Source organism: Rhea americana, unplaced genomic scaffold (genome assembly GCF_003343005.1).
Source record: "Rhea americana isolate MKP2758 unplaced genomic scaffold, rheAme1 scaffold_601, whole genome shotgun sequence".
Classification (NCBI taxonomy): Eukaryota; Metazoa; Chordata; class Aves; order Rheiformes; family Rheidae; genus Rhea; species Rhea americana.
In genome coordinates this window covers 61,747-84,132 of record NW_028186759.1, presented here as the reverse complement: position 1 = coordinate 84,132, position 22,386 = coordinate 61,747, and the positions used below count along the sequence as shown (strand labels likewise).

The following is a 22,386-nucleotide window of genomic DNA, read 5'->3' as shown; positions in this document are numbered from 1 at the left end:
TGACATGGTAACTCTGCAACTGTGATGCTCTATTGCATACAATCCTCCCACAGATACTCCCTGTTTTGCCTCAGGAAGGGGCTACTCAGTTCAGTGGGCCGAACTGAAGGCTGCAGCTATAGCTCCTGATGAGGCAGATGCACACTGCCTCTATAGGGCTAGCAGGGCAGTACACAAGGGTCTGTGAACCTGGTTATGAACACGGGCCACCACATGGTGGTGGATAGATGACAAGGAATTCTGGGGGAGCCCCTTGTGGGAAAAGATTTGGGAGTTTGTGCAAACTAAAGCTGTGTCTGCGCGACATGTTGACACCCATCRGAAAGAGGGGACCCTTGAAACTCAGCATAATACAGCATTYGATCAGATGGCAACTCCCTCAGAGTAAAAGCAAGCTTGGCAAGTGCAAGAACGATCAGGGCATCGCAGCCCCATCACAGCTTAGGCTTGGGAACCTCTCACGAGGTCATCCCATGTTAGCATTACATTGGTATAAGACAGCACGTGCTAACTGTCCTGCCTGTAGGAAGATAACAAAAGTGCCTTTCACCAGCACATATGGTTGCATCAAGCGAGGTGAACAAGCCTTTGCAACCTGGTGAGTAGACGATGTGAGCCAATTGCCACCCTCAAAGGGACAAATGTGTATATAAGCAGCTGCAGACACTTACACAGGCCTTATGTATGCATATCCTACCTCCTGTGCATATCAATCCTCTACTGAACGGGACTTAGAGCAACTCATGTCTACCATGGTATACCAAAAGAAATGCAGAGTGACCAAGGTAGCCCCTTTGCAGGCCAGATAGTACGAGAATGGGCAAAGGACTTGGGGATCRCCGGGGTCTTGCATATACCGTACCAGCATCAAGCTAGGGGATTCATAGAGAGGATGAATGGTCTGCTAAAAGAACGCATTTGAAAACTTACCACCATGCAGACATTAAGGGGATGGGTGAGCATGCTCCCACAAGCGCTGTGCATGCTTAACAACAGGCGTGTTGGAACACTTACTCCCTATGAGCGAGAGAGTAGAAGCCAAACCGACGCTAGCAATCCCTGTCGAGTATCTGTAATGGAAGGGGGCACAGCCACCCACATACTCTCCTGTGCGGAGGCAGAATTGTACACCTCTGTGCAACCTGTGATTACTGAACAAAGAGACAGATGCTTACCTTTAAGACTTCTCTGCCCTTCACAGTGTGTATGGCTGTTTATACCTTAGATGCCTGTTCAAACAGTGCCACTCTTCTTCACCTCAAGATCTATCTTTCCAGGTATCTGCATCTAYGCCAGTGAATGTCTCACAGGGAGCACTAATTCTGCAAGGAATTCTGATCCGCAGTGCTGGAGTCCCTCAAGTTCAGCAAACACCCTCAACACACACTTTAGCTGGTGTGTCGATACTGACCCCTCAAAGGGAAAAACAGCCTGGCACTGTTTTAGCAGATAGTCGAGGAGCCACTGCTCTGGTTCTGCTTRGTGGTGATACCATGCCTTTCTATCATCCCGTCAACAGGTTATCAYGCCGGCATTTGTAAGTTGCTGTTGGAGCGTTGCCTCTTGCTGACCACGACAGATGCCATTGATCTACAAGACCATATGGCCTCCCATGTAAATACATGGATTTGGCTCACACAAAGATGAGCTAACCTCTCTGCTTTCTGTATTGCAGGAGGACGATCAGTGGATGATGTCTTAACTATGTGGTACATATGTGTACCAACTCCACTCGCGATATTGCAGAGATATACTTTTCTAAAAAATTGTGATATATCTGTAAACTGAAACCGAAGCACAGGAAGTTCCACCTGAATATGAGGAGGAATTTCTTTAATTTCTTTCCTGTGAGAGTGACAGAGCCCTGGAAGAGGTTGCCCAGTGAGGCTGTTGTGTCTCCTTCTCTGGAGATATTCAAAACCCGCCCGGATGCAATCCTTATACCTTATACTACCATCAGGATGGTTCCTTCTGTGTGGCACTACAGCATATACATATGTGGCAGCCAGTGCCACATGCRGCCCGTGCACTGTAGGTCGCATTACTTTAAGCTTGCTTCCCTTTATGATGGAGCAGTGGAGGACCCCATGGCGTATCCTAGATGCCATGTGTAAGTTTATTTTCTCAGAAAGAAGACAGGCCTATTGTTAAAGCTAGCTGGGATCCTGGGGGTGCTGGCGCATAATTATAAACAGTTAGAGCATGTTGCGTGTGCATTAGCKCTCGGCCTAATTTGGACATCCAGCACCATTGCCTCTTTAAATAAAGAGTTGGGGACAGTCCAGCAAGGACCACTGCAAACTGTCTAGTGATCGGCTCTCTCCTATTGCGGCATAACCCAGGATGTCATGCCTTCGCTGGGATATAGCATTTTGACATCACTTATGAATTGGCATCTACTGAGAATGACATCAGCCACTTACAAGACATTATCCAACATACTGGGCAAACTGATGGAGATGCCTGTCTGTCTAATTGGTGTGGCTCCCTAACAGGATGGCTGGGCCATCTCATAAGGAGGACTCTTGCTTATCTTTTGCTCTGTATTAYGTTATGTTTTGATTTCATTACTTTGAAAAGTCCCTTGCCTCACACCCCATGCCCTTTTGAAGACTGGATTGGCCTGCAATTAGCTTTCCACTGTGCTGGTGGAGCATATGGGAAAATGCGTAAGAACATTGAGGAGACAGGCAATGTAAGCTAGTCAGACCATATGTGGGAAAGTGAGCATCAAGTGGGCACACTGACCCATAGCCGTGGTCGCTCATATGGGCGCATGCCAGTGCGGTGGTACACCTGGGCTTTGAATCAAAATTAGCCTTGAGCTCAAAACGTGTACTGCACATGTATATAGTACATACTTGCCTCTGCAGCGTTCCTCACCAGGGATTCACGCTCAAGGATGCCTTGGATTCTTCTATGGCTTCATTGCCTCAATTGGGAAACTTCCGGGGACTGCCCGCTTAGACGCAGAGGTAATAAATGCTCAGTATCGACCACAGTGTGCCTCATGTTTGTGTATGTGTTGCTGCTGGGGGTCCAGGCAGTGTCCCTGCCTCACCCTTGCAATTCCAGACCTCAGGCACCTCTCTTGCTCTCCATGACCTGTCAAAGAATGGCCTAGCAATAACATCTGCCAGCTCCCTCAGCACTCATGAGTGCATCCCATCAGGGCCCATGGATTTTTGGGGTGTCAAGTTTGCCTAAATGATCTCTAACCCGATCTTCCTCCACTAAGTGAAAGTCTTCCTTTCTAAAGACTTTCTGTCTTGTCTCTCGTGTCTGGGATTCCTGAGTGCTGCCCTTAGCAGTAAAGACTGAAGCAGAGAAGGCGTTTAGTACCTCTGCCTTCTCTGTATCCTTTGTCACCAGGGCAACCACCCCATTCAGCAGTGAGCTCACATTTTCCCTAGTCCTGTTTTTGCTACAGATGTATTTGAAGAAGCCCTTTTTGTTGTCCTTGGCATCCCTTGCTAGATTTAATTCCAACTGGATATCCTTCCTCATCGCATCCCTGCATTGTTCCCTTTTTCCTCCCAGTGGCCTGTCCTTTTTTCCACATTCGGTGAACATTCCTCTTCTGAGTTTTGCCAGCAGCTCCTTGCCCATCCATGCAGGCCTCCTGCCCCCTTTGCTCTTCTTACTCATAGGGATGCACCACTCTTGAGCTTGGAGGGAGTGATGCGTGAATATTAACCAGCTCTCCTGGACCCCTCTTGCTTCCAGGGCCCTAACCCATGGAATTCCTCCAAGTAGTTCCCTGAAGAGGCCAAAGTCCAGGGTCAGGGTCCAGTCCTGAAGTCCAGGGTTGCGATCCTACTTACTGTCCGGCTTCCTCCCCACAGGATCCTGAACTCCACCATCTCACGGTCACTGCAATCCAGGCTGCTCCCAGCCTTCACATCTCCAATAAGCCCTTCTTCATTTGCCAGCACAAGGCCCAGCAGCACACCTCTCCTCATCGGCTCCTCCACCACCTGAGTCAAAGTGTTAGCATCAGTGCTCTGCAGGAACCTTCTGGACTCTTTGTGCCTAGCTATGTATTAGTCTTTGCTTGGATGTTTGTCACCACTGATATGAAATTCAAGAAGAAACATTTGTGGGCAACGCACTGGATTGCTTCTCTAGGATAGATCTGAGATACAGCGACCTGATCCAATTCCCCAGCAAGCTTAATATTTATATTATGAATAGCCTATTTCTAGCTATAGGAAGCTATATGAACTATATGATAATATATGGGTGGAACTCGTCATGGCTTTGTTCAAAACATGTGTGTGCCTCAGATGTACTGACCACTTAATGCCTGGCTAGGTGAGATACAGGTTTTGTTTATAAATAAGTTCCATATTGTAGCTTGTGTAGTAGTACTCACTTTGCCTTTAGTAACATGCCTTTAGTAACAGGCAGGAGGTTGAATGTACAGAGAAAACAACATAGCTACATCACATCTCAAAGCACCACACTCATGTATTTTCATAACTTCACCTATGTAAACATAACTTCACGTATGTGATGGCTCACATGTCTTCAGGCTCCACATTTATGTCCTACAATAGCATGGCACAGACGATCTGGCATACTCTTCAAAGGGTCAGGACATGCCAAGCCTTTCCTCAGCTGCCAACTCTGCTTCCCAGTCCTGAACCAGCGACTCTGAGGTCCCAGCTATGGGTTCTCAGAGGTGGTGAGGAGCGGTTATCCTGGAAAGCACCCCAATGGGCAAGAGGCCAAACTTGATCCTGTCCCAACTGCTAGGTTTCCAGAATAGGCTTGGGTAGGGAAGAGATGGATGGAGGAATCAAACCTTACCAGGTTGGCTACATGCCCGCTATGCTCTGAGATCCCAGCTGACCCTCCTTGCCTTTTCCTGAAAAATTATATCAGGCTGCTACAGACCATCTTAGGTAGTCTACAGTTGGGTGAAAAGGAACCTCATGAAGTTCAACAAGGGGAAATGCAACATGCTGTACCTATAGTGGAATAACCATGTACAGGCTAGGTGCTGACCTCTGCTCTTCAGAGAAGGACCGGGAATTTTGGTGGACAAGAAGTTAGCCATGAGGCAGCTGTGTGCTCTTGTGGCCAGGAAGGCAAATAGTCTCCTGGGGTGCATTAAGAAGAGCGTTCCCAGCAGGTCGAAAGAGGTGATCCTGCTGCTCTACTCAGCCCTGGTGAGGCCTCACATGTAGTACTGTGCCCAGTGCTGGGCTCCCCAGTACAAGAGAGAAAGGGAACTACTGGAAAGAGTCTAGCGTAGGGCTACAAAGACGATAAGATGGCAGCATCTCCCCTAGGACTAATGGCTGTGAGATCTGGGCCTGTTTAGTGTGGAGAAGAGAAGCCTGAGAGATCTTTTCAAGATCTGTAAATACCTGAAGGGAAGGTGTCAAGAGGATGGGCCCAGACTCTCTTCTGTGGTACCCAGAGACCAGCTAAGAGGCAACAGACACAAAATGAAACACAGGCAATTCCACCTGAATGTGAGGAACTGGAACAAGATTCTCAGAGAGGTTGTGGAGTCCCCTTCTCTGGAGATACTCAAATTCTGCCTGGATGTGATCCTGTGCAACCTGCTCTAGGTGACTCTCCTTGAAGGGGGAGGGGGTCAGACTACATGATCTCCAGAGGTCCCTTCCAACCTCAAACATTCTGTGATTCTGTATTCCTTGCTTGCTCAGAGCTGTCTGCACTCCTCTTTGCAATCGTACTGATACCTTCAGGTTCAGAAAGGAAGTGCTGTCAATTATCGGGGAGATCTCTGGCATGGCCAGAAACCAGGTCTGGTATGATTTGTCCTTGATAAATCCATGTTGGCCTCTTCCCAGTAACTTTCCTGTCCTTCAGGTATTTAAAAATGGCCTTCAAAGTGACGTGCTACATCACCCTCTCAGGTACTGAGGGTAGACTGACCGACCTGTAGTTACCCAGATTCTCTTCCTTGCCCTTGCCCTTCTTGTCCTCTGATATTTTTTTCCCAGTCATCAGCAACCTGCCCTGATTGCCATCATCTTTCAAAGACGATAGACAGTGGTCATGTGTCTGATCAGAGAACAGCTGGGCAGGAAAATTCAGAGGAGACCAAGACAGCAACATCAGGATTACAGACAAGCAAGTCCTTGTCATGACTCCTTTGCTGACCCAACCCTCACCTTCCTCTTTGTCTGCCACTGGGGCAATGCTGTGGCCCTTCCTCTGCCCCATAGCATGGGGTAGGGGTGACTTCCTACCCACTTCAAGGGCTGCCAACCCAGCTAATACATAGCAGAAGCTCTGCTGTGCCCCAGTGTCCTGGCTAGAGCCAGTTCCAGCGCAGTCAGTAGTGCTCAGCTCACCAGTGTGGCAAAATCAAATGGTCTTGGACTTTCCTCAGCTCCAAGCTATGGCTGTTGCATTTGCAGCTACAGAGGGATGATGTTGGAATTGCAGAGACAATAGGAGAGGGGAATCCCATGTGCAGCTGGGCTTTATCGCTCAGCATTTTCTTGGCAAGTGATGCAATATCTAATCTCTGCTGCACATGGGTTGAATGTTTCCTAGCACAAGGGAATGGTTGCTGGCAAAAGAGAAGGCATAAGGCTCTGTGAGATAGTTCTTTTCCTCATAATGAGGTCTTTCACTTTTTCATGCAGTACATGTCTCAGAGCAACTGACTAGGTCTTTCTGGGGAGTGGTCACAGYCCTTACAGTGCTTTCTGTAGTTAAACGTTTGATTTGGCCACCTCTTACAGCCCGTATCTCTGACTGATGATGGGGGTGATGGCTCTCAATGTGCATATGTAGAGGTTCCCCGGGCTGAATCTGTGCTCAGATCAGTAGGGTTGGCTATGGGGCTGACAGCCTGGGCTCTCTCTGCCCATTTTGGGCCTGGCCTTCTCAGGAAATGACAGGGCCCATGCAAAGCCTGCATGAAGTGGAAGGTGTGAGAAGAGGGTTTATACCCTTCCCGGACATTACCCTTCAAGTTAAAAAAAGAACAGGAAAAGGGTTATGTTCCTTCAGCTGCTCTCCTGGCCACAGACCACAGCTTCACAGCTGTCCTTCAACTCCCAATGTGAGTGAGCAGGGGGCTGCCTGGAAGTACAACGTGTGTGCGTATGTGTATGTTTCTCTGACCTGAATGAGCTCCCCTCCACTTCCTCAGCCATGGGCACCCACAGCCCAGAGTCACCAAGCCCCTCACCAGAGATGTTGCTCTGATCTTGCAGACCACAGTTACTCTGACTGTCCCAATACTGTCTGCTGCCACTCATGTGCTCTGCCTGCCTTACATCCTAAGTGCACTAAAAGCTGCTTGAAATAGTGGTAGGTGAATTGCAGGCGCCAATGACAGGTCTCAGTCATCTTGGTTTTACATGTATGTGTGTGTATCACCCTCTCTCTCTCTTTATATATATATATATATATATATATGTATGCATGTACATATATGTATACATGCACATGTATACTTGCCTATGTTTGGGAAGGATTTCTGTTAAAGAGGGTGTACATCTCAAAGGAGATAAAAGTCAGCTGCCTCTGAGGCAGCAGTCTTCCTAAGATAAGAAAATGACTTGCAGCCTTGAAACGCAAGTACTGAAGCCTTGAGAAGAGCAGGATGGTGGTAGAAAATCTGCTTTTGAGCCTTCTGTAGACAGGGGTCCTGTATGTTCTCTGTAACTTAAGTGAATTCTGGAAGAATGGAACACCAGCAGCAAAGCAAAACTGCAAGCCGACATTGGGAAAGGCAGCAAGGCCAGAGCAGAGCTGGAGCAGTGTCTCAGGGACGCAAGAGCAAAGGTGCACCAGGCAGAGCAGGAAAGGGTAGCTGCCTGTGGCCTCACTGCCCACCACAGCAGATGGCAGAGCCCTGAAACTGGAGAAATCCAAACTGTGACACAGGCAAAGGTCTCCCCTCTCCTCCCCCTGCAAGACAGACTTGTTACCAGTTTTGCACTCTCAGCTCAAACCACACCCCTAGTGAGGTCTTATATAAACCAGCTGCCCCACAGCCTTCCAAGAACTGCAGAAGCTCTTCTCACCAGCACCTCCAGGTAAGCGCTGCTCTTTTTGGCTGCTTCTTTGGCAGCACAAGGACTCTCCTCTTCCCAGTGTGTTCAGTCCCTGATTCAACCTCCCTGTGCCAGCTGGCACAGSCCAGCACTCCAGCTCCAGTAGACTTTCTGCTGGTGCTGCCTCACTTCCTTGCCCCARCACTTCCCTCCTAACAAGCTGAGTCTTCCGTGTGCAGCTGCTGTTATCTCCAAAGGCCTTAGAGTTGCAAGGGAGGCTGGGATGGGGTGGCAGAGAGGAGGATGGGAGGGGAAGGAAGGGGATGAGAAGGGAAGGGCTGCAAAAGAGCAGGCTATATTTGGAGATGGCCTGAGCTGTGGCTAAACTGACARTGTTRTGAATRCCAYAGAACCCCTTTTCCCTTTCTTAGGTCTTCTTCTGCGTGTGGTTGTCTCCATCTTGCTCTYACCCCTCCTCTGAGCTGACTGAGTTTCCATTTCTGAAAGGATTCAGACAATATTCTTCCCTCACTTGCTAGTGAAATTCTGCTTCTCCTTCTGAAGGGATACAGAATTTTGGGGGCTGGATCACATAGCACTCAGAGTCCCAGGCTGAATGGAGCCGGGGCTTATTAAAAGCCAATGTTTGGGATAAAATAAGGATTTTTTTGGGGGGTGGGGGGCAGAGCTTTGCAAACATGCAAGTCAACAACAGGTTGCAGTTAGAGGAAAAAACAGTGCGTCCTTTTCAGTGTGCATGTCCATTGTCAAAAGCACTACTGAAAACGCTGAGACCTTTGATTCTTTAAACAGAGGAGTCAGTAATATTTTTATTCCTTTAAAAAGTTCAGCAAGTGTGCATTGAGTAAGRATGAGGRCYGATGAGGAATGGGTGCATCTGGATGACAAGATTTGCCAAGATCTCAAATGTCTTCCCAAGAGATTTTCTCTGGTTTTGGCAAGTGACAGTCAGGCCAGTTCGACTCACCCATGGTATGAATCTTATGCTAGGAGGGGCCTCAAGGGAAGTATAGGGTAGCTTTTACATGTCCTTACTCTTCTCTGAATTTTTGCATATGGCTTTTGTTGAGGGCTTTCTCTTAGGTTTTATGTCTCCTTTAATAGGACCAGAACAGCTTCACCTGTGCTTTTCTGGCCCATAGCAGCCCTGAGCACTGCTCCAAGAATGGAAGGGAACAGAGAGTAAGGATCTCAGGAGCAGGGAACTTCTTGCTCAAAGCAAATCCAAATAGAGCAGGTTGCTTTGGCCTCTGTCCAGTTAAGAACAGAAGACTTCGGCTCTGTTTTCTCTACATCCTCCCATTATGTAGTCTAAGACAGCAATCATACCTTGTACTGTTTCTTGTCCAGGCTGAGCAACTCAGCTTTCTCAACTTCCCTTTTCCCTCATGTGTTCCTGCCCCCAGGGATATTGGTGGCATTCCCTGAACCTACTCCAGTATGCCCAAGTCTGTCTTGTGCTAAGGGGCTCCAAACTGGACACAGTACTCCAGGTGTAGTCTCTCAGGTGCCCCRTAAAGGACAAAAATCTCCCTTGCCCTGCTAGCTATACCCTTGTTAATACAGTTCAGGATGCAGTTGACCTTTGCTGCAATGGCATACTCTTGACTCCTGGTCCAGTTGCTGACCTCCTTTTTCTGCAAAGCTGCTTCCCATTTATTCGACCCTCAGCTTGTCCTGTGGCATGGAGGGATGTTGTTTGTTCTTGTGGTCACGGGGTGGGAAAAGGAGGATTGGATACTGGAGTGGAGAGACACTCAAGGCATGTGAGGAGTTAAACAAAGTAGATTTAATGAAGGACTTACTTACTCTCCAAATTTCACAGGAAGCCCCAGGAACTTCGAGTAGGGGTCACTAATGGGAGGCTGATGGATGGATTGGTTGCCCAGGGTGGACTCACTTTGTGTATTCTACTAGAGCTATTGCAAAGCTTTAGTAGTTGCTGGCTGCGAAGCAGCTACAGGTTTTTGACAAAACAGAATATTGGCCCTGAGTGGTTTCAGTTAGTGTATAGAGAGCATGCTCCGGGGCTGCTGTCAAATACTCTACCAGTCGCCTGATTCCTCACTGGATCTTCTACAGGTGTTCTCTCCATAGCCCTGCATTCTCTTTTTTTTTTCAGTGCAGACTCTGTCAGGAGTCCTAATTAATCCATACTGGCCTCCTATGATGATTACTTGAATTTTGACATGTTAGAGTGGACTGTTCTTGTGCTTTGAGGAGGTTGTCTCTGAAGAGGTTTTGCATGTTGTGGGCCCTTTGCCCTCCAAGATATTATTTTGTGTCCTGCAAAGCAGCTTCCAGAACAAGCCAAAAGCTGATCTCAAACTCCAGAGCTGTATTTCTGCTATTTATCTTTGTTACTTCTCCTAGGGCCCACCATTTTCCCACGCTGCATGTGTTTATGTATAGGCACTTGAGAGAGGGCCCTGGTCATGCCACTTTCCCAGAGCAAGTGCAACTACCTACCCCTTTATATTATTTCCTGGGCACCTCCTTACATTCCTTACTTCTGCACTTCTCTTCAGGTTGCCATCTACTTCTCACTCTTTTGCGCTTGGAAAACCAGTCTGATTTGAAAGATCACCTTGAGAGACACCTAGATAAGAACACCACTCTGAAGGAGATTAGTCCAAGCACAGATAAGCCTGAAGAGGGGAACACTTAGAGACTGCCTGAGAAAACCTTACTTTAAGGAATGACATCATTTACTTCTTTTCCTTTATTTAATGTATCTACAGGCTAGTCCTACACCTGAGCATCCCAGTGGTTCTCTGCTTCCAACAGAATTTTGACTTGCCTGAGGTTATACTTTCACTCTTGGGCAATGTCTCAGTATTTTCCCAAGGTAACTCATCATTTCTTTCACTTTTTATGCACTCCCTTTCACAATTTCAGTTCCACTGGAGTTCCCTGTTTATCCATACAGCGCTTCTGCTAAGCCTGATCAGATTTCTGCATGTTCAAATAGACAGTTCTTGTGGTTGAGGAAGTTATTGAAAATCAACCATTCCCCTGGACCTTTTTGGCAATCTCCCATGGAATTCTTCCAAGAGATCCCTGAACAAGCAAAAGTCTGCTCTCCTGAATTTCATACTTGTGATTCTACAGTTTGTCTTGGTCACTTCTCTCTCTCTCTCTTTTTTTTTTACTCCACCATCCCATCTTTACCACAGGCAATACTGCCCTCAGCCCTTGCTTCCCATCCTAGTTCTTCTTATTCAGGTGTAATGGATCTAGCAGAGAATGTCCCCTAGTGTGCTCATTGATCACTTCTATCAAAAAATAGAACATATCAAAAGGGGATAGATTGCCCACAGCCACATTACATTCCCGGTAGATATTGGGGTGTTTCAGGTTCCCCTGAGTATCAAGGCCTATAACTGTGAGGCTTCTGCTGCCTAATCAACTTGCTCCAGCTGATCAGAGGTGCTTCCTAGTGGGTATTCCTTCCAGTTTTTGTACAGCTTCATCATGCAGTAGGCATCTCTGAAAGGGGGAGATTTTCATTTTCAGCATATACATTGGCTTGTCTTTTGCTTGCTCAGGCACCACCTTTCACTTCCCCACTAAAAAGGGCTGAATTCAGGCAATGCAAAATTAGTATACAGCTATTGGCTGGTTGTCCAGTGAGTGGATTCCTCTATCCAGCCCAGTGAGAAGATTCTCTATAGACTTCTTTTCCACAGTTACAATAGAATACCCCTTCAGACTGTAAGGGTGAATCAATTCACAGTTATTTACTAAGGTACAAAGTGAGTGTGGACCAGAAAAGATATGGGGGAGGACAAAGACACTCAGATCACAGCTCTACTTATGACCCAGGCAGCTCTGTCAGCCCTGCAGTAGCTGGATGGGAAGAGAGAGTGAGGGAAGGGCAGCATCAAATAAACATTTCTGATCTCCTCAGCACAGTGAGCCCTGCCTGAGAGAGTGATACACAAACACAGCTGTCCATCCACACTGAGAGCCTTCAGCAACACCCCATGGCTACATACAAGGTCCAGGTGGCCACAGGTGATGTTTTTCAGGCAAGGACAACAAATTCCATCAGCATCACTCTGGTGGGAACTGAAGGGGAGAGCGCCAAGACGAAACTCAGCCATAAACTCCTGACCAATTGTGTGAGTTCATGGGGTCTTTGTGTAGAGTCCAGGGATGGATGGATGGAGTAAAGGGGTTGCAAGAGAGGGAAAGAACGGAGTGCCTGGAGAAGCACTACCCCTTTGCAGCCTAAGTGGACAGGAGAGTTTGGAGTCCAGCCCTCAACTCCTTCAGCTCTCCTCCACCCATCATGTTTGAAAACCTCTGGGGAGGCATGATGTGGAGTTGGGACTAATGGGGCAGGGGCATTGGTGACARAGGATACAGAGAAGGCAGAATTATTGAATGCCTTCTTTGCTTCAGTCTTCACAGCTAAGGGCAGCCATCAAGAATCCCAGAGGCTGGACGTGAGGGAGAAAGTCTGGAGAAAAGACTTTCCTTTGGTTGAGGAGGACAGAATTAGAGACCTTCTGGGCAAGCTTGACATCCACAAATCCATGGGCCCAGATGGGATGCACCCACGGGTAGTGAGGGAGCTAATGTTGTTGCCAGGCCRCTCTCCATCATCTTTGAAAGGTCATGGAGAACTGGAGAGATGCCCGAGGACTGGAAGAAAGCCAATGTCACTCCAGTCTTCCAAAAGGGCAAGAAGGAGGACCCAGGCAACTATAGGCTGGTCAGCCTCACCTCCACCCCTGCAAAGATGATGGAACAGCTCATTCTGGATGTAATCTCCAGACATATGGAGGAAAGGAAGGTTATATCAGGTGTAGTCAGCATGGATTCACCAAGCCAAAATCATGCTTAACCAATCTGATCAGCTTCTATGATGGCATGACTGGCTGGCAGATGAGGGGAGAGCAGTGGATGTTGTGTACCTTGACTTCAGCAAGGCTTTTGACACTGTCTCCCATAACATCCTCCTAGTTAAGCTCAGGAAGTGTGGATTACATGAGTGGACAGTGAGGTGGATTGAGAACTGGATGAAGAACAGAGCTCAGGGGATTGTGCTCAGTGGCATGGAGTCCAGTTGGAGGCCTGTGGCTAGTGGAGTTCCCCASGGCTCAGTACTGGGTCCCATCCTGTTGAACTTATTCTCCAATGACCTGGATGAGGGGACAGAGTGCCTCTTAAACAAGTTTGCCACTGATACTATGCTGGGAGGAGTGGCTGATACTCCTGTGGGCTGTGCTGCCCTTCAGAGAGACCCGGACATGCTGGAGAGCTGCGCAGAGAGGAACCTCGTGAGGTTCAACAAGGGCAAGTGCAGGGTCCTGCACCTAGAGAAAAATAGCCCTCAGCCCCAGAACAAGCTCGGGGCTGGCCTTCTGGAGAGCAGCTGCAGCTCTGCAGAGAAGGACCTGGGAGTGCTGTTGGATGACAAGCTGACTGTGAGCCAGCAATGTGCCCCTGTGGCCAGGAAGGCCAACGGTCTCCTGGGGTGCATTAGGAAGAGTGTTGCCAGCAGGTCGAGGGAGGTGATTCTGCCCCTCTACGCAGCCCTGGGGAGGCCTCACCTCAAGTACTGTGTCCAGTTCTGGGCTCCCAGGACAAGAGAGACACGGAGTTACTGGAGAGAGTCCAGCATAGGGCTACGAAGATAATCAGAGGACTGGAGCACCTGCCCGTGCTTGAGCAGAGTGGTTGGACTAGATGATCTCAGAGGTCCCTTCCAACCTTACTGATGCTATGATTCTAATGTGTTGATGGATGAGGCAGAGGATCTGCAGAACATGTGTAGGCACAACCATCAGCAATCTCTTGCTGTCCTGCAGTTCCTAGAGGAGTCAGGCCCTCCATGACCTTCTCTCTATGGCTGCTCTGAAGTATCCTTTTGTCATTTTCCCTAGATGAAGTCCAAGATTCACTGTGAGCATGACCTGGGTCCTATCCTGCTAATTCGCTTGTATAAGGAGCGAATCCTTTTTGAAGATGCCTGGTTTTGCAATGATGTCTGTGTGACCTCACCCCAGGGAAAGATCTACCACTTCCCCTGCTACCAATGGGTGGAGAATGAGATCCCACTGCAACTCCGGGAAGGGACAGGTAGAAGCCTTTGGAGAACCTTTCCCCAGTCCTCACTTTTGAAAAAACAAGGAGGCAGCTAGAAACCTGCCTTCTCTGTGCAGCTATGTTCAAACTCTTTCTTGGGAAAGAGGCCCAGATAATCCAGGGCATCCTTCCTCATGGCAAGAGGTCTGACTTCAATCCTTCTTTCCTCTTTGCTAGGTAAAACTCTCAGTGATGAAGAATATGACATCCTTAAACAACATCGACGAAATGAACTGGAGGAGAGACAGGCGGTGTTCCGGTGAGTTCAGCCTCATGCGGAATGGGGTCTCAGTGCTGTCTCTGCAGTATGGGGCATTTCCCACTTTTCTACCATCACCCCATAGTTAAGAAGAACTTCTCACCTCCTGCCTTCAAGCTTTCTTCAACCTTTCTAGTGTACAAGTTGTTGAGGAAGAGATAGGAGCAGTTTTGGTGAGCACTTATGGGAGAACAGCATCTGAAGGACTCAGCCACTGAAGAAATAAGAGCTGTGAAGGTGGTCCTTACCATAACTATATTTTCTTGAAAAATTGTCCTAAATCACATCAAATTTCTGTTCTTCTTGGTTGGATGGCTGAAAGTAATGCTGCATGTTGAACACTGACTTTGGTGTGATCTTTGCCTTTATATTGCATAACTTTCAAGTGTCAAAATCATTGCAGCACAAAATCCACTGTTTATACAATTTATCCAAAATTGTACTCTTGAGTACCTATCTGATTGCCATCTCTTTACACCATGGGTATTGTGAATCCAAGAACTGGACAAAGTTCTTGGGAAGTGTGATGTGTGCCCCTATTTTCTTCAGATGTTAATGTCCCTGCCTCAACGTACAGGTGGAAGACCTTTGCTGAGGGCTGGCCCCTGTGTTTGGATGAGGATTCAGTTGAGGACCTGTCCTCAGATACCAAGTTCTCCTATATACGGACCAAAGAATTCCATGGTATCCAAAAATTTCAGTAAGTTTTAAAAAATATATTTGAATGATGTAATATTCTGGACAGTTGGTATAGTTTCCCCCAGTTTTGGGCAGCTGGGAAAGAATCATAGAACCATAGCATCAGTAAGATTGGACGGGACCTCTGGAGATCATCTAGTCCATCCCCTCTGCTCAAGCACGGTCAACTAGAGCATGTTAGATAGGGTTGCATCCAGGCAGGCMTTGAATMTCTCCAGAGAAGGAGACTCCACAACTTCTCTGGGCAACCTGTTCCAGGGCTCTGTCACTCTCACAGGGAAGAAAATCCCCCTCACGTTCAGGCGGAACGTCCTGTGCTTCAATTTCTGCCCATTCCCTCTAATCCTGTCACATGGGACAACTGAAAAGAGTTTGGCCCCGTCCCCTTGACACCCTCCCTTCAGGCACTTATACACATTGGTAAGATCCCCCCTCGGTCTTCTCTTACCCAGGCTAAAGAGGCCCAGCTCTCGCGGTCATTCCTCCTAGGGCAGGTTCTCCAGTCCTCTGATCATCTTCGTAGCCCTATGCTGGACTCTCTCCAGTAACTCCGTGTCTCTCTTGTCCTGGGAGCCCAGAACTGGACACAGTACTTGAGGTGAGGCCTCCCCAGGGCTGCGTAGAGGGGCAGAATCACCTCCCTCGACCTGCTGGCAACACTCTTCCTAATGCACCCCAGGAGACCGTTGGCCTTCCTGGCCACAGGGGCACATTGCTGGCTCACAGTCAGCTTGTCATCCAACAGCACTCCCAGGTCCTTCTCTGCAGAGCTGCTCTCCAGAAGGCCAGCCCCGAGCTTGTTCTGGGGCTGAGGGCTATTTTTCTCTAGGTGCAGGACCCTGCACTTGCCCTTGTTGAACCTCACGAGGTTCCTCTCTGCGCAGCTCTCCAGCATGTCCGGGTCTCTCTGAAGGGCAGCACAGCCCACAGGAGTATCAGCCACTCCTCCCAGCATAGTATCAGTGGCAAACTTGTTTAAGAGGCACTCTGTCCCCTCATCCAGGTCATTGGAGAATAAGTTCAACAGGATGGGACCCAGTACTGAGCCSTGGGGAACTCCACTAGCCACAGGCCTCCAACTGGACTCCATGCCACTGAGCACAATCCCCTGAGCTCTGTTCTTCATCCAGTTCTCAATCCACCTCACTGTCCACTCATGTAATCCACACTTCCTGAGCTTAACTAGGAGGATGTTATGGGAGACAGTGTCAAAAGCCTTGCTGAAGTCAAGGTACACAACATCCACTGCTCTCCCCTCATCTGCCAGCCAGTCATGCCATCATAGAAGCTGATCAGATTGGTTAAGCATGATTTTGGCTTGGTGAATCCATGCTGACTACACCTGATATAACCTTCCTTTCCTCCATATGTCTGGAGATTACATCCAGAATGAGCTGTTCCATCATCTTTGCAGGGGTGGAGGTGAGGCTGACCAGCCTATAGTTGCCTGGGTCCTCCTTCTTGCCCTTTTGGAAGACTGGAGTGACATTGGCTTTCTTCCAGTCCTCGGGCATCTCTCCAGTTCTCCATGACCTTTCAAAGATGATGGAGAGYGGCCTGGCAACAACATTAGCTCCCTCACTACCCGTGGGTGCATCCCATCTGGGCCCATGGATTTGTGGATGTCAAGCTTGCCCAGAAGGTCTCTAATTCTGTCCTCCTCAACCAAAGGAAAGTCTTTTCTCCAGACTTTCTCCCTCACGTCCAGCCTCTGGGATTCTTGATGGCTGCCCTTAGCTGTGAAGACTGAAGCAAAGAAGGCATTCAATAATTCTGCCTTCTCTGTATCCTTTGTCACCAATGCCCCCGCCCCACTCAGTAGTGAGCCCACATTTTCCCTAGTCTTCCTCTTGCTACTGATGTATTTGAAGAAGCCCTTCCTATTGTCCTTGTTGTCCCTTGCCATACTCAATTCCAACTGGGCCTTAGCCTTCCTTGTCACATCTTTGTATACTCTGACAACATTCGTATAATTCTCCTAAGTAGCCTGTACGCTCTTCCACAGTCTAGGTACCTTCTTCTTCTTTTTGAGTTTTTCCAGGAGCATCTTGCTCATCCATGCAGGTCTCCTGCCCCCTTTGCTGCACTTCTTTCACCTTGAGATGCACCGCTCTTGAGCTTGGAGGAAGTGATCCTTGAATACTAGCCAGCTTTTCCTGGACCTTCCCTCCCTTCCTTCCATGGCCTTAACCCATGAGATTCCTCCAAGTAGGTCTCTGAAGAGGCTGAAGTCTGCTCTCCTGAATTCCAGAGCTGTGATCCTACTTACTGCCCTGCTTCCTCCCCACAGGATCCTGAACTCCACCATCTCATGGTCACTGCAGCCAAGGCTGCCCCCAACCTGCACATCTCCAACCAGTCCCTCTTTGTTGGTTAGGGCAAGCTCCAGCAGGATCCTTCCTCCACAGCCAAGGCTATAAGTGCCATATGCATCCATGAAAGAGAAGTCCATTCTAGCCTATACTTCTAAGAGTGTGAGAGGCAAGGAGAAAGGTACACACTTATGTGGACAAGCTGCAAATGCCTGAAACAGGGAGAATCCTCCTGGGTGACCCTGAAAACTCCCTCTAGGTGCAGAGTCCTGTACTTAAGCCCGAAGAGAATCCCCACAGTTGTCTCTCCTGCCCTTCCACTGAGTCTACAGGAAATCTGGCAAGTGTTTCACATCCCTCAGCAGAGACGATCAAGGTAGCCCTAGTTCTCCTAAGAGGGTGGATGTCAAATTTTCCAGCAGACAGGCCTATCTCCTAGCCTTGTCTCTCCAAAGATGTTGGAAGATTCCCTATAAACTTCTCCTTTTCCACAGCTACTAGCCACTGTCAATCCCTCTGTACACCACAGCATTTGGCAAAAAATTTCAGGACTCCATTTATACATGCAAACATGCCCATCATCTGAGTCTCCCAGAAAATTTAAATCTGCACACATCATCAGGATCGTAGCTCTGCTGCATTTTGTTGGATTTTTCTACAATCTCCTCCTTCCCCACTCTGTTCCCATTGAGACCTACCAGGGGTCTCCTCTCAGTCAGAGAGGCCTTGCTTATGCTGAGACTATGGAGATGCTGCTTTGTGCTCCAGCATCAAGGGCATCATGTGACTATGGTGTGAGAAGGAGAAAGAAGAAATCCAGAAGTAGGGACATGAGTGTCTACGGGGGTTACCAGGAGATAGAGAAAGCAAAGGAAGTCATAATGAAAAGGTGATGAGAGTCTCTGACCAGCTATGGCATTCACTCTGTCCAACTCTTTTCACAGAATACTCAGAATGACTTTTATGGGATTTCTGAAAAAACACTCCTCCTGGAAGAGCCTGCATGATATGGAAAAGTTATTCTCCAAGATAAAGGGGCGAAATACTGGTATGTCAACTTTGTTCTGATTCCAAAGAGCCCTGAGATCCACAGCCTTAGTGACCCTTTGAGAGGACTACCACGCGCAGCAGAACTTCCCTTCTATCACTCAGCGTAACATGACCAGTAGCAGAATAGCATCCTCCCCACATTCAGTGCATTATGACCCAGTAGGAATAACATCCCCTAGTCCATACATACCTTAATCACATCCACTAGCAATAGCTACTGTGCTCTGGTCTCATGGCACATCTTCATATTGCTCCTCCACTATAAAACTCCAGCCTTATCACTTCACACACAAATGTTTATCAGAATCATCAACTATCTGACAAAACCTCTTAGTGCTTCTCTGGGGCACTCACCACAGTTTAATAGGTATCATCAAGCACAATAATGTTCCCTACACATGCCATCCCTTATATTATGTATAGATACTCTAAGTAGCTTCTCAGGTTATGTCCATCACTTGACAGATGAGTTAAAGGTGAGTTTTTTATTGTTTCTGAATGCTCTGCTTTCAAAATTAATGTTATTAGCAGCAGGAGATGCTGAGGACAGGATCCAGCAGTGCAAGGAGACTGTAAGGAGATCTGGGGATAGGATTGTGGCCAGGTGGTGCTAGAATTGCCCTTGCTAGAAAAATTTTGGAATGCTTCCATGCTATAACACTGTTTACACAGAAAGAGCCCTGTGTTTTTGGTCTCAGTATGACTGAACAGCAGGAAGTAGATCTCCTTTCCCATACCTCTAAAGACTGTACTGGCTCTCGCACAAATATCCTCTGGACCATGTTCTGGGCCATATCATGCTTTCTTCTCAGACCCACACTTTTCTATGAATTTGTTCCCAGTCTGTATTTGCATTCAGCCTAGTATGCACAGGTGTCTCACAATATTTCTAATGCCTGCTCCTGATCCCAAATGGGAAGCAGGTAGCAGATCCTCAGCCTCACAGTGGATCTCACTGATCTCACTGCCCATGAATGAATTGTCCTATATCTCCTATCTGACAGTGTCTCAGTTGTTCCTCCCCCAACCCCTCTGCTCCTTATCTTTCCCTGGTGCGCTTTCATGGACTTTTGGAAGAGATTATTTGTTTGTCTAGCACTGCCTTCCTGTTGTCCTGAGGATAGAGGAGGCGTATGCTTTGCTTGGAGGTTCTCTGTGTGATTCCTACTTGATGTTAATAGCATACATTTTGCAATGCTTTCCAAGGTCTATCCATGCTTGTACATGGATCAGCACTATCCTAAGAATTATCTCTGCTGTATCTTGTCCTCTCTTGAGACAAGGGAGAGAGAGGCAGGGAACAAAGATGCTGACTTCATAGCCTTAGAAGAAGGATGTTCCACTGAGAAGGCAGAGCCTTGGGATCTGTTTCTCACTCCCTTCTTCCTTCTGCATTTAACCATTCAATTCAGATCAGCCATAATATGACACAGTATCATATTGCAAAAGAAATGAAGAGTTAATTTGTCATTGCAGGAGCAGTGTGTGTGCGCATGTGCATTTTGAAGGAAGGAGCAAGATCTCTGCTTTACACAGCATCCCAGACAGGTCATATAACTGCAGCAAGAGTCCCTTGACTGATAGTTCTAGCCCTCCAGATCTTGCCCAGGAGAACTGTAGAAACACAGAAAAAATTTCACTGGAAGGAATTACAAAGTTTTTGTAACTGTTTTGATCCAGTCCCCTGCTCAGAGCAGGGTCAACTTAAAAGGTCTCAACAGAGAGCTTTTGCTTAGAACTTTGACCATGTGAGTTCTGGGTTTCTCCAAGGACGAAAATCCTCTCAGTTCTCTGAGAAATGCATTCTAGGATTTGACCAGGCCCATAATATCTTTTTCCTCATATATAATTGGAATTTTCTTTACGGTAACTTGTGTCCGTTGCCTCCTGTTCTTTTGCTGTGCACCTCTGAAGAGTCTGGCTCCATCCTCACTATACCATTAGATAGCCAACCATAAGATAGTTGCAGATGATGAGTAGATCATCCCTTCTGTTAATGTGTCCAGGCTGAACAAACCTAGTCTTCTAACCTCTCCTTGAATGTCATGTCCTTCATCTTCCTACCCATTTTGGTGGTCTCTGCTGGATTTCCTACATTTTATCACTATCTTTTATGTATCTACAATACAAGGGGAAAATATACAGTAGTATTGCTTCCCTCAACCTGCTGGCCATGCTTTTACCAGTGCAGGCTAGGATGCAGTTGGTTGGCATCACCACAAGGGCACACAGCTAACAGCTTATTTCCTGGAATATTTTCTCCCCATCATGTTCCTCTTACAGTAGATGGCAGGCAGCCAAAGTCTTCCTCATAAGAAACAGGGCCTATGATCACGAGGGTTCTCTCTCCCCACACTTGCTCTTCCCTAGTTCTCAGAAAAAGACTTCGTCTTCTTGCTCTTCCTGATTAGGTGTTCTGTAGCAGATGCCAACCACAAGATCCCTTTTGTCGACTTCTCCATTTATCCTAACCCGAAATTTCTCAGTCATCTGTTCCAAAGTAAAACTCTTTGCATTTGAGCCATGTCTTTGCACAAAGTGCAATCATCCCTTCTCACCTTCCTAGCCTCCTAAAGAGACTATATCCATCCATTACAGTATTCCAGTCATGCAAACTATTCTACCACAACTCTGTAAACCTAATGACATCATAGCCTTATGACTGCACATAGGCTTCCATTTCCTCCTCTTTGTTTTCTATGTTCCATATGCTCGTGCACAGGCAATTCAGACTGGCCACCAGCTGTGCTGTTTTCTCAGGAAGAGTGTAGAAGCTTCCCTGTTGCACTGTCCTACATATGTTTTCTCCCCACCTCATTTCTTTGCAGCCTTTGGTCTCCAATCCCAAAAATCTAGCTTAAATACTTAATAAGTTAGCAAACCTGTTGACAAAGATACTCTTGCCCAACTTCATCAAGTGGATCCCATCTCTCCCTAACAGTTCTTGTTCCTCAGGGTCCTGTGATGATAAAAGCCCTTACTGTGACTCTAGCCACACAGCCATATAGCAAAGTATTAACTGAGAGGATGCAGGAACCTAGATAAGACAGAGGAAAGGGTCAACAGGAATCTCATGAAATTCAACAAGGACATATGCCAAGTCCTGTACCTGTGAAGAATTAGCTCCTTGCAACAATACAGGATGGGGAGCAGTTCTGTTGAAAAGTTCCTAGGGGGTCTTGGAGGACAGCAGCCTAAACAGAGTCAGCAGTGTGCTCTGGCATCAAAGAAAGCAAACATACTGGACTGCAGCAAGACGAGAATAGCCAGTATATCAAGGGAAATTATTTTCCCCCTTTACTTGTCATTTGATAGACTGCATCTGGAATACTGCACTCAGTTTTGAGTCTTCCAGTACAAGAATGACATCAGTAAACCAAATAAAGTCCAATGGAGAACAAAGAACATGATCAGGGGCCTGGAGCACTTTGCTTGCAGGGAAAAGCCGAGGGAATTGGGCTAGTGTAGCCCAATAGAATACTATTGGTGGGATCCAATAGCAGCATTCCAGTATGAATGAGGAATTTATCTAGACAGGACCCAGGTTTTTTACAGGAGGCAGGAGAGTGAGATATAGTGGTCAAATAATGGAACAGAGGAGGTTCTGAAATGACCTAAGTGAAAAAAGTTCTCCATGAGAACAGGTTTCTCAAATAGTCTGTATAGTTCATCCCGAAAGGTGTTTAGGACATGACTGGACAAGGCCTTGAGCAACCTGATTAATCTCAGTGCTGACTGTCCTCAGGAGGAAATTGGGTAAGAGACCTCCCGGGGTCCCTTTCACCCTGAATGGCTCTGTGATCTCCTCCTGCTCAAGAGTTTCTTGAGGACTGAGGAGAGTAACAACTGGGAAACCAGGCAAGCCTGTCATGACTGGAGAGACTCCTTTTGGCAGCAGCATGGCACTCAGAACAGGCCATCAAAGCAGATGCTTACCAAAGGTTACTGACTCCTC

General features: G+C 47.4%; 1 protein-coding gene across 1 annotated transcript in view; it reads left to right on the top strand.

Moving 5' to 3' along the window:
• Positions 1-11,979: 11,979 nt before the first annotated feature.
• LOC146587242 (hydroperoxide isomerase ALOXE3-like) overlaps positions 11,980-22,386 on the top strand; it is an 18,765-nt gene continuing 8,358 nt past the window's right edge. Inside the window, exons 1-5 of the mRNA XM_085319910.1 lie at positions 11,980-12,139; positions 13,910-14,105; positions 14,289-14,370; positions 14,948-15,070; positions 18,326-18,429. Of these exons, the coding sequence (XP_085176036.1) occupies positions 12,002-12,139; positions 13,910-14,105; positions 14,289-14,370; positions 14,948-15,070; positions 18,326-18,429 (643 nt within the window). The 5' untranslated portion in view covers positions 11,980-12,001. The remainder of the gene's footprint in view (positions 12,140-13,909; positions 14,106-14,288; positions 14,371-14,947; positions 15,071-18,325; positions 18,430-22,386) is intronic.